This window comes from Lygodium microphyllum, chromosome 30 (genome assembly GCF_053477565.2).
Source record: "Lygodium microphyllum isolate KBCC chromosome 30, Lygodium_microphyllum_v1.1.10, whole genome shotgun sequence".
NCBI classification, from domain to species: Eukaryota; Viridiplantae; Streptophyta; class Polypodiopsida; order Schizaeales; family Lygodiaceae; genus Lygodium; species Lygodium microphyllum.
The window spans coordinates 59,850,220-59,861,785 of NC_141164.1; the positions used below are offsets into that span (position 1 = coordinate 59,850,220).

At 36.9% G+C, this 11,566-nt stretch overlaps 1 protein-coding gene across 1 annotated transcript; it reads left to right on the plus strand.

Moving 5' to 3' along the window:
- Window positions 1–1,579: 1,579 nt before the first annotated feature.
- LOC148009898 (uncharacterized) lies at window positions 1,580–9,301 on the plus strand. The gene is made up of 3 exons (XM_087672842.1): window positions 1,580–1,714; window positions 4,288–4,339; window positions 8,840–9,301. Exons 1-3 carry the CDS (start codon window positions 1,580–1,582, stop codon window positions 8,983–8,985), a joined length of 333 nt encoding a protein of 110 aa, XP_087528968.1. The 3' UTR covers window positions 8,986–9,301.
- Window positions 9,302–11,566: the final 2,265 nt, after the last annotated feature.

The following is an 11,566-nucleotide window of genomic DNA, read 5'->3' on the forward strand; positions in this document are numbered from 1 at the left end:
GGTTTATAAAACATTACTAGGTCAATCAAAGAGAGAGAGAGAGAGAGAGAGAGAGAGAGAGAGAGAGAGAGAGAGAGAGAGAGAGAGAGAGAGAGAGAGAGAGAGAGAGAGAGAGAGAGAGAGAGAGAGAGAGAGAGAGAGAGGTCATTTACAAGTTGTATGAAGCTTTTGAGAAAGAACAAAATCACTCTCTTGATACAATTCCCCAACATTCGATGGTTTATAAAACATTACTAGATCAATCAAAGAGAGAGAGAGAGAGAGAGAGAGAGAGCATACTTGTGAAGCCTGCGATTCACAGCTTTGATAAAGACCTCCGCCTCCGATTCAGGGCTCTGATAAAGACCTCCATTGAAGCTTGCGAATCACCTGTGAAGCCTGCAAATTACATGCAACCAATTGGCCATGATTAAACCCTAAACCGGTTTCTGGAACAGAGAGAGACCTGGCTGGATGCATGATCATCAAAGATGCCTTCCCGCCTTCACGATGTGTATATTTTCATGCGAAGAGAGGGATGATGAATCCAGAAGAACACAGAGAGATGAACACGAATGCATGGCAACCCCTGGCATGACATTTATACATGTGGAGAAATGGGCAACACAGGGAAGCATCCTGTGTAGCAACGGCTCCCTGTGTAGCAACGGCCACAGAGAGAAGCATCCTACCTGGAGCCCACTCATGTGGGCAGAAAATAGAGAGAGAGCCTGGCGGCCAGAGATGCTTCACAGGAGGTGGAGAAATGGGCAATAGAAGAGGTAGAAGCATCCTGCATGCCTTTCTATTGGCCTCTGTAGCAACGGGCATGTACATAGGGAAGCCCTCTGTCCTGGAGCCCACATATCAACAAACAGAGGAGCTAATCAGAGAGCCTGTCGAGTCCACAGGACAAAACCAGACAGGGGAGCTCCCCCGCCCTGCGGAACGCTGAAAGGGGACGGGGGGAGCATTGAAGACCCCCTTTCGGGGGAGATGCCGGGCGCCCCTAGTGTGTATGAGGGGGGCGCCCATGTTCGAAGATCCGGCCTTCTTATTGGCCGGATCTTGATAGCTTGGGCGGCCGCACTTAGGTGTGTAACCACCCTTATAGTGAACACTAGGTCCTCGCCTAACCCCAGCCAAGCTCGCTAATCGCACTTTGCACGATTGGAATCATTGTCCAAATCTGTGAATTATAGACATAACGGACAAATGAAGCATTTCTTCTTATTGATTTGCCATATTGATTAGATACTTAAATTTGGTAGATTCATGCACATGTTTGTTTATTCTTGGTTGTCCTTATGAAGTTTTCAAAGAAGAGATTTGTGATTTGTGCATGTATAATACCTACACATCTATACTACTTTATTATGTGAGTTGCGAGTTCGGGAGGTGTTGAAACACCAAGGAGCTCCCGAACCTATCTCCTAAACCAAAGGAAGGAGCTCATTGATTGCTCAATTGGGAAGTTGTGCCTATGATTGGAAGGTTGTGCTTTTGTACTTGATCTCTTTCCTCATCTTGCTCTCGAGTCTCTCTCTCTCTCACTTTGATTGCTCATGATTGGGTTGATTAGAAAGTTGTGCTTCTATACATGGTCTCTTTCCTCCTCCTCCTCCTCTCTTTCTCTCTCTCTCTCTCTCTCTCTCTCACTTTGCTGCTCCCACTTAGAGGCAGCTCAACTCCAGGCAATAGCAGCAATCTTTTCATCGCTCCCAAGCAGCAACAAGTGAGTTTCTCTCTCTCTAGGTCGCAGGTTGTCTCCCTCTCTCCATGTGTACTTGCCTACAGGTCGCCTCACTCCCTCTCTGTAAGTCGTCTGCTTATGTCATTGGTCGCAGGTTGTCTCCCTTTTTGCCGGTCGCTCCCTCTCTGTAGGTCACAGAGACACTCCGCAATGTCACACGGTGTCCCTCTGTCTACTTGCGTAATGTCGCAGGTCTCCCTCCTTGCCTATGTGTGCAACAATCCCTCTATGCCTGTGTGTCACACGGCATCTCCCTCTTGATGCGTCAATCGTCTCCCTCTCTGATTGCGTGTCGCACGGCATCTCCCTCTGCCTGCATCACTCTTTGCCTATGTTCGTACCTACCTATGTCTCTCCTCTCTGAAGTCATCATCTCTCTCCTCCTTGTGACGTCATAAACTATAGTCATTTCTCTCAGAGAGGCCCTCTCTCTCTCTCTCTCTCTCTCTCTCTCTCTCTCTATTTCAGAGAAGGATGGTGGAGGGGGTTGAGGGAGGTTCGCTTGGTCCTACGATGATGGTGTCTCTTTCTCTCATAGGAACGGATTTAAAAAATAGGTTGTTGAACCCTTTTAAATCTTCGATTTCTTTTTTGTATTGTTAATTTTGTGTGTTTTTATCAATTGGTTAGTTTGATTTTTTATCAATTGGTTAGTAAGATTATGTTTGTTTAATTAGTTGGTTTAGTTACTTACTTATTATTTTACTTTAGATAGATAGATACAAAGAGAGAGAGAGCATGTGTTATTTTAGTTGTTTGTTTCTTATGTTAGTAAGTTATTTGATTTCCTATGTTATGTAAGTTAGTCAGTTTTTTATGTTACTATCTAACTAAAGTAAGTTTCTTATGTTATTAGTTATTTTAATTTTTAATTTTATCAATTGATTAGTAAGATTGTTTACTTTAGTTTGTTTAGTTAGTTAGTTAGATAGTTTAGTTACTTACTTATTATTTTACGAGAGAGAGAGAGAGAGAGAGAGAGAGAGAGAGAGAGAGAGAGAGAGAGAGCATGTGTTATTTTAGTTGTCTATTTCTTATGTTAGTAAGTTAGTCGATTTCCTATGTTATGTTATTAAGTTAGTCGATTATGTTATTAGTTATTTTAAAATTTTATTGTATTTTATTGATTGATAGATTATTGATTAGATAGTTTATTTATTTTAATTTATTATTGAGAGAGAGAGAGAGAGAGAGAGAGAGAGAGAGAGAGAGAGAGAGAGAGACACGCATGTATTCTTTAGTTGTTTGTTTCTTATGTTACTAAGTTAGTAGATTTGTATTATTTAAATTGTTCTTTTACATTAATTATTTGCACTTAGTTAGTTTCTTATGTTATTAGTTATTTTATTTTTTATTTATAGATTTATAGATATACTTTAGGGTTAGTTTAACATTTTTTTATAGTTTATTTATTGATAGATTATTAATTAGATAGTTTATTTTAAATTATTTAAGTTAATAGGTTCCTATGTTATTAGTTAGTAAGATATAGACGTATAGGGTTAGTTTAATTTTTTATTTTAGTTTATTGATTGATTAGATAATTTACTTATTTTAATTTATTATTTGTCTACTTTATTATAATTTTTAGTTGTAGTTTATTGATTGATAGATTATTGATTAGATAATAGGTTAGTAAGCTTATTTTAAATTATTTAAGTTAGTAGGTTAGTAAGTTTCTTATGTTATTAGTTAGTAAGATATAGACATTTAGGGTTACTTAAATTTTTTTATTTTAATTTATTGATCGATTATATCATTTTTTAGATATTTTAATTTATTATTTTTTACTTTAGTTTAATTTTTTGTTGTAGTTTATTGATTGTTAGATTATTGATTAGATAATTTATCTATTTTAATTTATTTTAGTTTATTGATTGAGGATTGATTAGTAATTTAGTAGGTTAGTAAGTTTCCTATGTTATTAGTTGGTAAGATATTGTTTAGGGTTAGTTTAATTTTTTATTTTAGTTTGTTGATTGATTAGATAGTTTACTTATTTTAATTTATTGTTTAGAGAGAGAGAGAGAGAGAGAGAGAGAGAGAGAGAGAGAGAGAGAGAGAGAGAGAGAGAGAGAGAGAGAGAGAGCATGTGTTATTTTAGTTGTTTGTTTCGTATGTTAGAAAGTTAGTAGGTTTGTATTATTTAAATTGCTTTTTTACTTCAATTATTTACAGTTAGTAAGTTTTTTATGGTATTAGTTATTTGAAATTTTTATTTATAGATATAGTTTAGGGTTATTTAAAATTTTTATTGTAGTTTATTAATTGATAGATTATTGATTATATGGTTTATTTTAAATTACTTAAGTTTGTAGGTTAGTAGGTTTCCTATGTTATTAGTTAGTAAGATATAGACGTTTAGAGTTAGTTTAATTTTTTATTTTAGTTTATTGGTTGATTAGATAGTTTATTTATTCTAATTTATTGTTTGTCTATTTTAGTTTGTTTGGTTAGTAGTTATTTGTTTCTTATGTTAGTAAGTTAGGAAGTTTGTATAGGTTGTTTTGCTTGGTGTAGTTTAATTTATTGGTATTCTGGTTTGCTTTGTGCAGTTTTGTTTGCGAAGATTGGTTGCTTGGCCAAATTTTTACGACTATTATTCGGGTTGGTGATCTCTCTCTCTCTCTCTCTCATCCTTCTTTTTTTATTCTTCTCTCTCTGTGTTGGTTACTTAGTCGGTAGGTTAGTGGTTGGTTGGATAGTTAGATTCTCTCTTCTCTCTCTCTGTCCCCCATCGTGTTTCTCTCTCTCATTCTTCTTCTTCTTCTTCTTCTCTCTCTCTCTCTCTCTCTCTCTCTTAGTTGGTTAGTTAGTTAGTTTGTAGGTTAGTTAGTGAGGTGGTTATTGATATATATATATATATATATATATATATATATATATATGATATTAGTTAGTTGGTTAGCTATTAGTACGTTTTCTCTTCTCTCTCTCTCTCTCTCCCCAGTCGTCTCTCTCTATCTTTCTCATCCTTCTTTGTGTTCTTCTTCTTCTATCTTTCTCTCTCTCTCTCTCTTTCTTTTTCTTAGTTAGTTAGTTGGTAAGTTATTGTAAGTTAATAAGTTATTTTTATGTTAGTGTCAATATTGTAAATAGGTTTCTCTCTCTCTCCCACCCTCTCTCTTTTTCTTCATCTTCTTCTCTCTCTCTCTCTCTCTCTCTCTCTCTCGGTTGGTTAGTTAGTTAGTAGGTTGGTTGGTTGGATAGTTAGGTTCTTCTTCTCTCTCTCTCTCTCTCTATCCCTCGCTGTGTTTCTCTCTCTCTCTTTCTTTGTCTTAGTTGGTTAGTTAGTTAGTTCATGGGTTAGTTAGTTATTAGTTGGTTGGTTTTATGATGTTAGTTTGTGTTTATTGGTTGGTAGGTTAGTTAGTTAGGTGGTTATTTGAGAGAGAGAGAGATATGATATTAGTTAGTTGGTTAGCTATTAGTAGGTTTTCTCTTCTCTCTCTCTCTCTCTCTCTCTCTCTCTCATCGCCCTCTCTCTTCTTCTCTCTCTCTCCGCTCTCTCCCTCCCTCTTTCTCTCTCTCCTTTGTTGTATGCATCTCTCTCTCATTCTTCTTTGTAAGTTAGTTAGTTAGAGAGAGAGAGAGAGAGAGAGAGAGAGAGAGAGAGAGAGAGAGAGAGAGTAGGTTACTTATGTTGGTTGCATTAGTTAGCTAGTTAGTTAGTTAGAGAGAGAGAGGGAGAGTAGGTTGGTTATGTTGATTAGTTGGTTAGAGAGAGACAAAGTAGATTAGTTATGTTGGTTACATTAGTTGGTTAGTTAGGTAGTGAGGAAGAGAGACAAAGTAGATTAGTTATGTTAGTTACATTAGTTGGTTAGTTAGGTAGAGAGGGAGAGAGAGAGAGTAGGTTGGTTAGGTGTAGAGAGAGAGAGAGAGAGAGAGAGGGTTAGTTGAACTTTGCTGATATTAGATCTAGGAATTTTCACTATTTCTAAAAATTGAGAATATTTTATATATCCCTCAAGGTTAATGCATGCTTTTTGTTCAATATGGAGGCTTCTGTAGCAAATAAGAATATATCTGCAGAAGATATTGCACACTGCACTCCTAACATGCAAATGAATGTACATAAAATGAAGGAGGTCACAAGAAAGAAGGAGATTTGTCGTGCACTCAAGCATGTTGGAAGGCATGATGGTTTCGTTGGTTTCTTAAGGTTCATTCGTCACTTAGATGGGATTGAAAAGCAAGTGAAGTCATTGTTTCGGCATAAAAAAACTTTGATTTCTCTTTGTGAGAACATTGGTGACCATCTACAATGGATTGAGAGAATGTTGAAAGAGAAATACGAAGGGCACCTTGCCGATAAAGTAATGATACAGGGCAAGTTACAAGAGATTAGAGGTTATATAAGTGACATTTATGAACATATACAGAAAAATTGGTGGCCGTACGCTAGATCTTTGGATGATCAAGAAGAGAAGTTTAAAGACCTTCTTAATAGGGCGGGTCGTATAGAGGATGGAGTATGTGAGTTAATTGCTCACAGGAACAAGAGCTTGGTTGCACCGGAGAATATTGCTCTTGATGTGCAATTTACTTCTTTGAAAGTTTATCATAATAGATTTTCAGCAATGTTGACGCAGATGAATCATCGTGCAGGCTCATCTTCTTAAATTGAAGAACATTGCCCTTGATATGCGGCTTGCTTTTTTGAAAGTTTATCATAATAGGTTTTTGGCAATGTTAATCCATGCTTCTTTGCCATGGTTTACTTGGTACATGTAATCCCTACAAGACTTCTTAAATGAGTTGTTTGATGGAAATCTCCATTTTAAAATACATTATCTGTCTCTTGCAATTATAAAGCTATTTTAAAACCATTTTAATAGTCCCTATTTCTCTCTGCCTCTCTCTCAATTACTATACAATTTTGCTAAAATGCTTTCGTAACTTAGATTAGATTAGATACATAGAATGGTTGAAGCTTAGACACACATACACACACTCTCTCTCATTATTATTATTCTTCTCTCTCTCACACACACACACACACACTCTCTCTCTCTCATTCTTCTCTGTGTTTTTCTTCTTTTTCTTCTCTCTCTCTCTCTCTCTCTTTCTCTCTCTCAGTTGGTTGGTTAGTTAGTGGACTGGTTGATTGGGTAGTTAGGTTAGCAGGTTTTGTCTTCATTATTGTAAGTTGGTAAGTTATTGTAAGACATGTGGGATTGGCACCAATAAGTACTTTGAGACTCAAGGCACCTTTTCGCATAGGAAACGTTCTTTTCTCTTATGAATATGCAAATGTAGATGAATGAACACCCACTGTCAGGGTCTTTTTAGGCAATGTTTGATTGGCCTTTAGTGGGTGCTATGTGTGTATGGCACTCGTGCATAGCCATATGTGCATTTGGTTGATTGGGTAGTTAGGTTAGTAGGTTCTGTCTTCATTATTGTGAGTTTGTAAGTTATTGTAAGACCTATGGGATTGGCACCAATAAGTATTTTGAGACTTGAGACACCTTTCTGTATAGAAAACATTCTTTTCTCTCAAGAATGTGTAAATGTAGATGAATGAACATCCATTGACAGGGCCTTTAGGCAATGTTTGGCTGGCCTTTAGTGGGTGCCATGTGTGCGTGGCACTCGTGCATAGCCATATGTGCATTCTTTTATGCATTTAGGGTTTGTGGTTGCAAATGTGTCTGTTGCTTATGTCTTGAATAGCTTTGAGATTTTGTTGTGTGACTCTTATATTCTCTTTAAAGTTTGGTGTAGTCATGGAACAAAGCAAAGCATGGGAGATATTCCCGACATAGTGCTTTCAACTCCATTGAATGTAATGGATTTAGTAGAATTAAACACGGAGTTATTCGCATGGATATGGAAGATAGTTGCTTTAATTGTGCTTACATCAAAGTGCTATGTGTATTTTTTATGATCATTCATATATTTCATTGTAGCCAACATATGGGCTCTAATGGAATGAACGTGCAAAAAATGAAAGAGGTGGCAAGGGAACAAGGAATGCATGTTGCTAAATGTAGAAGAACCATAAAGATTTGAAGAAATGCGAGGACTACTTCAAGTTCTTTAGACTTTAAAAATCTTGAGGCCAAGATGAATGAGTTGATGGAAATGTATACAGGTTTATGTGCATGTGTTAATCATGCACTTGCCATGTACTCAATGGAGTAAACGAACATGCTAAAGGTTTGTATGGTGCTGTGTGTGAGACAAAGTACACACAGACTGCTCTTCAGCAAGTGTCAACTGATTTGGGTGGTGAAGTAAGGGCACTTTCGACAATTATTTCTGAGACAAGTAGGTTAATGAATCTACTAGTGAATGATATATGGGCATCGTTTTGGGGGCTTGAGATGACCGCGAGCCTATGATTTGCCAGAGTGGTCATCGGTTGCCGTTCTTGTTGTTTCAAATGAATATTAGTAGGTTTAATGCCTTGCTGCAACAATTGAGTCATTAGATGAATGGTCGCAACTAAGGAGAAGGAATTGCTTAGGGTGGAACTTATAAGTTCGAATTTTCTTGCATATTTTAAGGTCCTTGAGCTAGTACTTTTTGCGATAATATATGCTTCTTTTTTGCGAAGCCTACATGGAATGTGCTAAGATGTGCAATGCTTTTGATATGACAAAGCATATTTGAGTAAAATATATTGATTATGTACAATGTGATGTCTCTTTCTTTAGGTTTGCATGGATTGATTTTGATAATCCAATGATGGTTCATATATTTACATTTGATATTCTATATTTGATATTCGAATATATGCAATACATTTGACTTTGAAATCAAACCATGCCTTTGACAAAATGTGTTGATAATAGTTTCTGTGGTTGTATGTTTACTTTGTTTTGCTTGTTACTTGGAATAGATCAATTGTGCATGTGTTTATAACTAAATTCTCTATCTCACAAAAAAGGCTCTCTCTCTTTCTTTCTCTCTCTCTCTCTCTCTCTCTCTCTCATGGGTGAGCTCAACATCTTTATAGTTAGATACATTGATTGGGTTGCAAGAATTAACTCAAACACATTGACTTGGTATTGTGTATCTTGATATTTAATATTTAATATTTAATGTGCATGTATGTATATGTTAAGCCATTCCTTCGATGGAATGTGTTGATAACAGATTTTATGGCCATCCAATCAATATGGGATACTCTCATTGAGCAACTGGCAAAGACTATGTGTTGCGTGTTTGTAGGGGTGTGCTTACCTCCACAAGGTATGAGCGATGATAGATTGCTAGGCTCAAGGCTTGGAAAGGGATTTTAGATCATGGCAGACCCATTCATAGGGATGTTGAAAACCTACCTTTTCATCAAGAGATTCCAAGTGGTTGTCATGAACTAGGCCAATAACAATTTGGTATAGACCTGGGCTAATGCTTTTCCATCATCGGTTGGTTGCAGTACCCGACATCACATGGATGTAGAGAATCATGCGATTGGTGAGTCATGTGTTAATAATGTTTTGACATTTAACTCTTAGAGAGGGATTTCAAGTCACGATAGAACCATTAGGGAATGCCACTGAAGGATGCATAATGTTCAGAGTATGCATTTTCACATTGAGATTTCAAGTGGTGACAATGAACTAGCTCAACAATAGTTTGGCGTGGATTTGATGAATGCTTTGCCATCAACAAATGGTTGCAATGGCCTTAATCATGTGATTATTGAGTCACATGTTAATAATGTTTCGATGTCTAACTACAAAAATGGGAAAAATCATAGTGAAATGGTTTCTGAGAGTGTGTCTTGCCATGTTAAAATTGTAAATGGGGATAATGAGCTAGTTGAATATCATGTTGATATAGATTTGGCTATGATGCATGTTGATCGTGTTATGACTAATATTTTAATATTAACAAATGGTTGTGACATTGGGAATCACCACAATGTGGAAAATTCCATAGTTTTAACAAGTCATGTGTTCATAATATTGCTATTTTTTATCCCCAAAATGGTGGATTGTGCTCCATTGTACATACTTTGCCTGCAAACAGATGTTCGTCTAGCAACAATTGTATTGCTATTTCAAGAGTTGGATGTGCATTCCATGGGGAGTCTTTTTAAACTATGTGAGAGGTATTTTGTTAAGTTGTAGATGTGTAAGACTTGGGTGCAAGGGTCGATTTTGTTTAGAAAGCATTGTTGTCGAAATGGAAAAGTAATGTTGTCACCATTGTAATGTCCACCATAGCCATTGCACGATTTGTTGCATGATATACACCCTCGAAGTAGGATATTTAAAAATAATATACATGCATATAATAGTGCTCTTGTGTTTATATTACTCAGAGCTAATGTTGATGAGTTGCCTATTATCGGGAATGGTTATACCTTTAGAGCGTATGGCTCTATTCATCACCATATAGGTACTCTAATTCCTGACATGCAATGTCAAGAAAGGCCAAGATTTGCACAACTCTATGTTTATGATATCGAGCATGAGTTGTTTAATTGGTTGGGGGTTATGCGTGATTTATTACCAGATTTACTAGGGGAGCTTCAGTGTATGATGCATTGACACAACATATATGCACAAGCTTTTAGGTTTGTGGGTATGCAGCTGTAAAATAATCCCATGCAAGAACTAAGAATGAGCATTTTTGGTGTTCAAAGAATCGACAAACAATGCTTTTTTCCTGCAGCAACTGAGGTTGTAGATATCATGCCAAGGTAGGGTGGCAAGAATACTCTTGATCGTCGGGATATTCATGTTTACACTCGGGGTGGGCGATGTGTTGCTATTTCAAACTTGCATAGAGCATATATGCTAATGTGATATGTAATTGACTCTCACCCAACATACCAAGAAGCACAAAACTAGGGTACCGAGCATCTAAGTATATGCTAGGAGCTTTACTCCTCACCATGAAACCTGCAAACACACCCCTCTTACACTGAAAATACACACACACAAAAGACTCAAGACAATCCCACACTGATCAAGAGATGAGATCATGTGGCTTCTCCTCTTCCTCTACATACACAAGATCCATAGTTTTCTACATAAAGGTAGAACAATAAGGAGGATGGACAAAGAGAGTTTGGAAAAGAGGAGAAGAAGGAAGTTAAAGAGACACCACAATCTGCCGTGATCCAATCTCCCCAACCACTTTTTCCCAAGAACCCCTGTTGCACCCTTTTGAACCTTTATTAAATAAAATATTTGACCATACAAAAGCAAAGGTTGAAGGCCTTATGTGTTGTATGCATTTTTGGGCAAATTGCCTAAGGTTTTTAAATATAGAAGACATATGCAATGGCTTTTATAGCTTCAAACCAAGCATTTACAAACATAAATGTGTGCGACAATAGAGTACAATGAACATGCGTATAGTATATAATTTTGGATAGCATGAAAGATTTGTCGATGTCAAGCCACATCCTTTTAGCCTTTTTGGTGGCAAAATTGGAGGCTATCAATATGTCCCCCTTTTTCATATGAGAGATGATGGTTGGCATATAAAGGTTCCCTATAATAATGTCAGTGTTCTTGTTAATATATATGAATTGTCCAATAATAATTGTGTTACCCAAACACAATTTTATGCATTTCGTCTTTAGGTGCACGAGGATACTGAGATGTGCATGGTGTGCAGTGGTTGACTATTGCAACCGTTTATTGTTGATGCTTATTGTAGTGTAGAGCAGTTCATGTTAACTTGGTGTCACCAAAATCAGTCAGTGTTGCAATCGGAGGCCTACAAAGGCTTGGCAGACATGGTGGGGGCAAACGATAATGGGCTAGTGCAGATTATTGGTGCCTTTGTTGGCAAGAGGATAGTTTTATTGTCGACATTCACAGGTGGGCCAAGACACATGTATCCACTATATCCGAATGCCAT

What these genes read in the sequence shown, in the direction of transcription:
- LOC148009898 (XM_087672842.1), top strand. Translation starts at nt 1,580, where the DNA reads ATGGTCTCTTTCCTCCTCCTCCTCCTCTCTTTCTCTCTCTCTCTCTCT. An exon ending in TCGCTCCCAAGCAGCAACAA is followed by an intron (nt 1,715 to 4,287) that starts GTGAGTTTCTCT and finishes TGCTTTGTGCAG; the next exon opens with TTTTGTTTGCGAAGATTGGT. An exon ending in TTTTTACGACTATTATTCGG is followed by an intron (nt 4,340 to 8,839) that starts GTTGGTGATCTC and finishes TGTTGATAACAG; the next exon opens with ATTTTATGGCCATCCAATCA.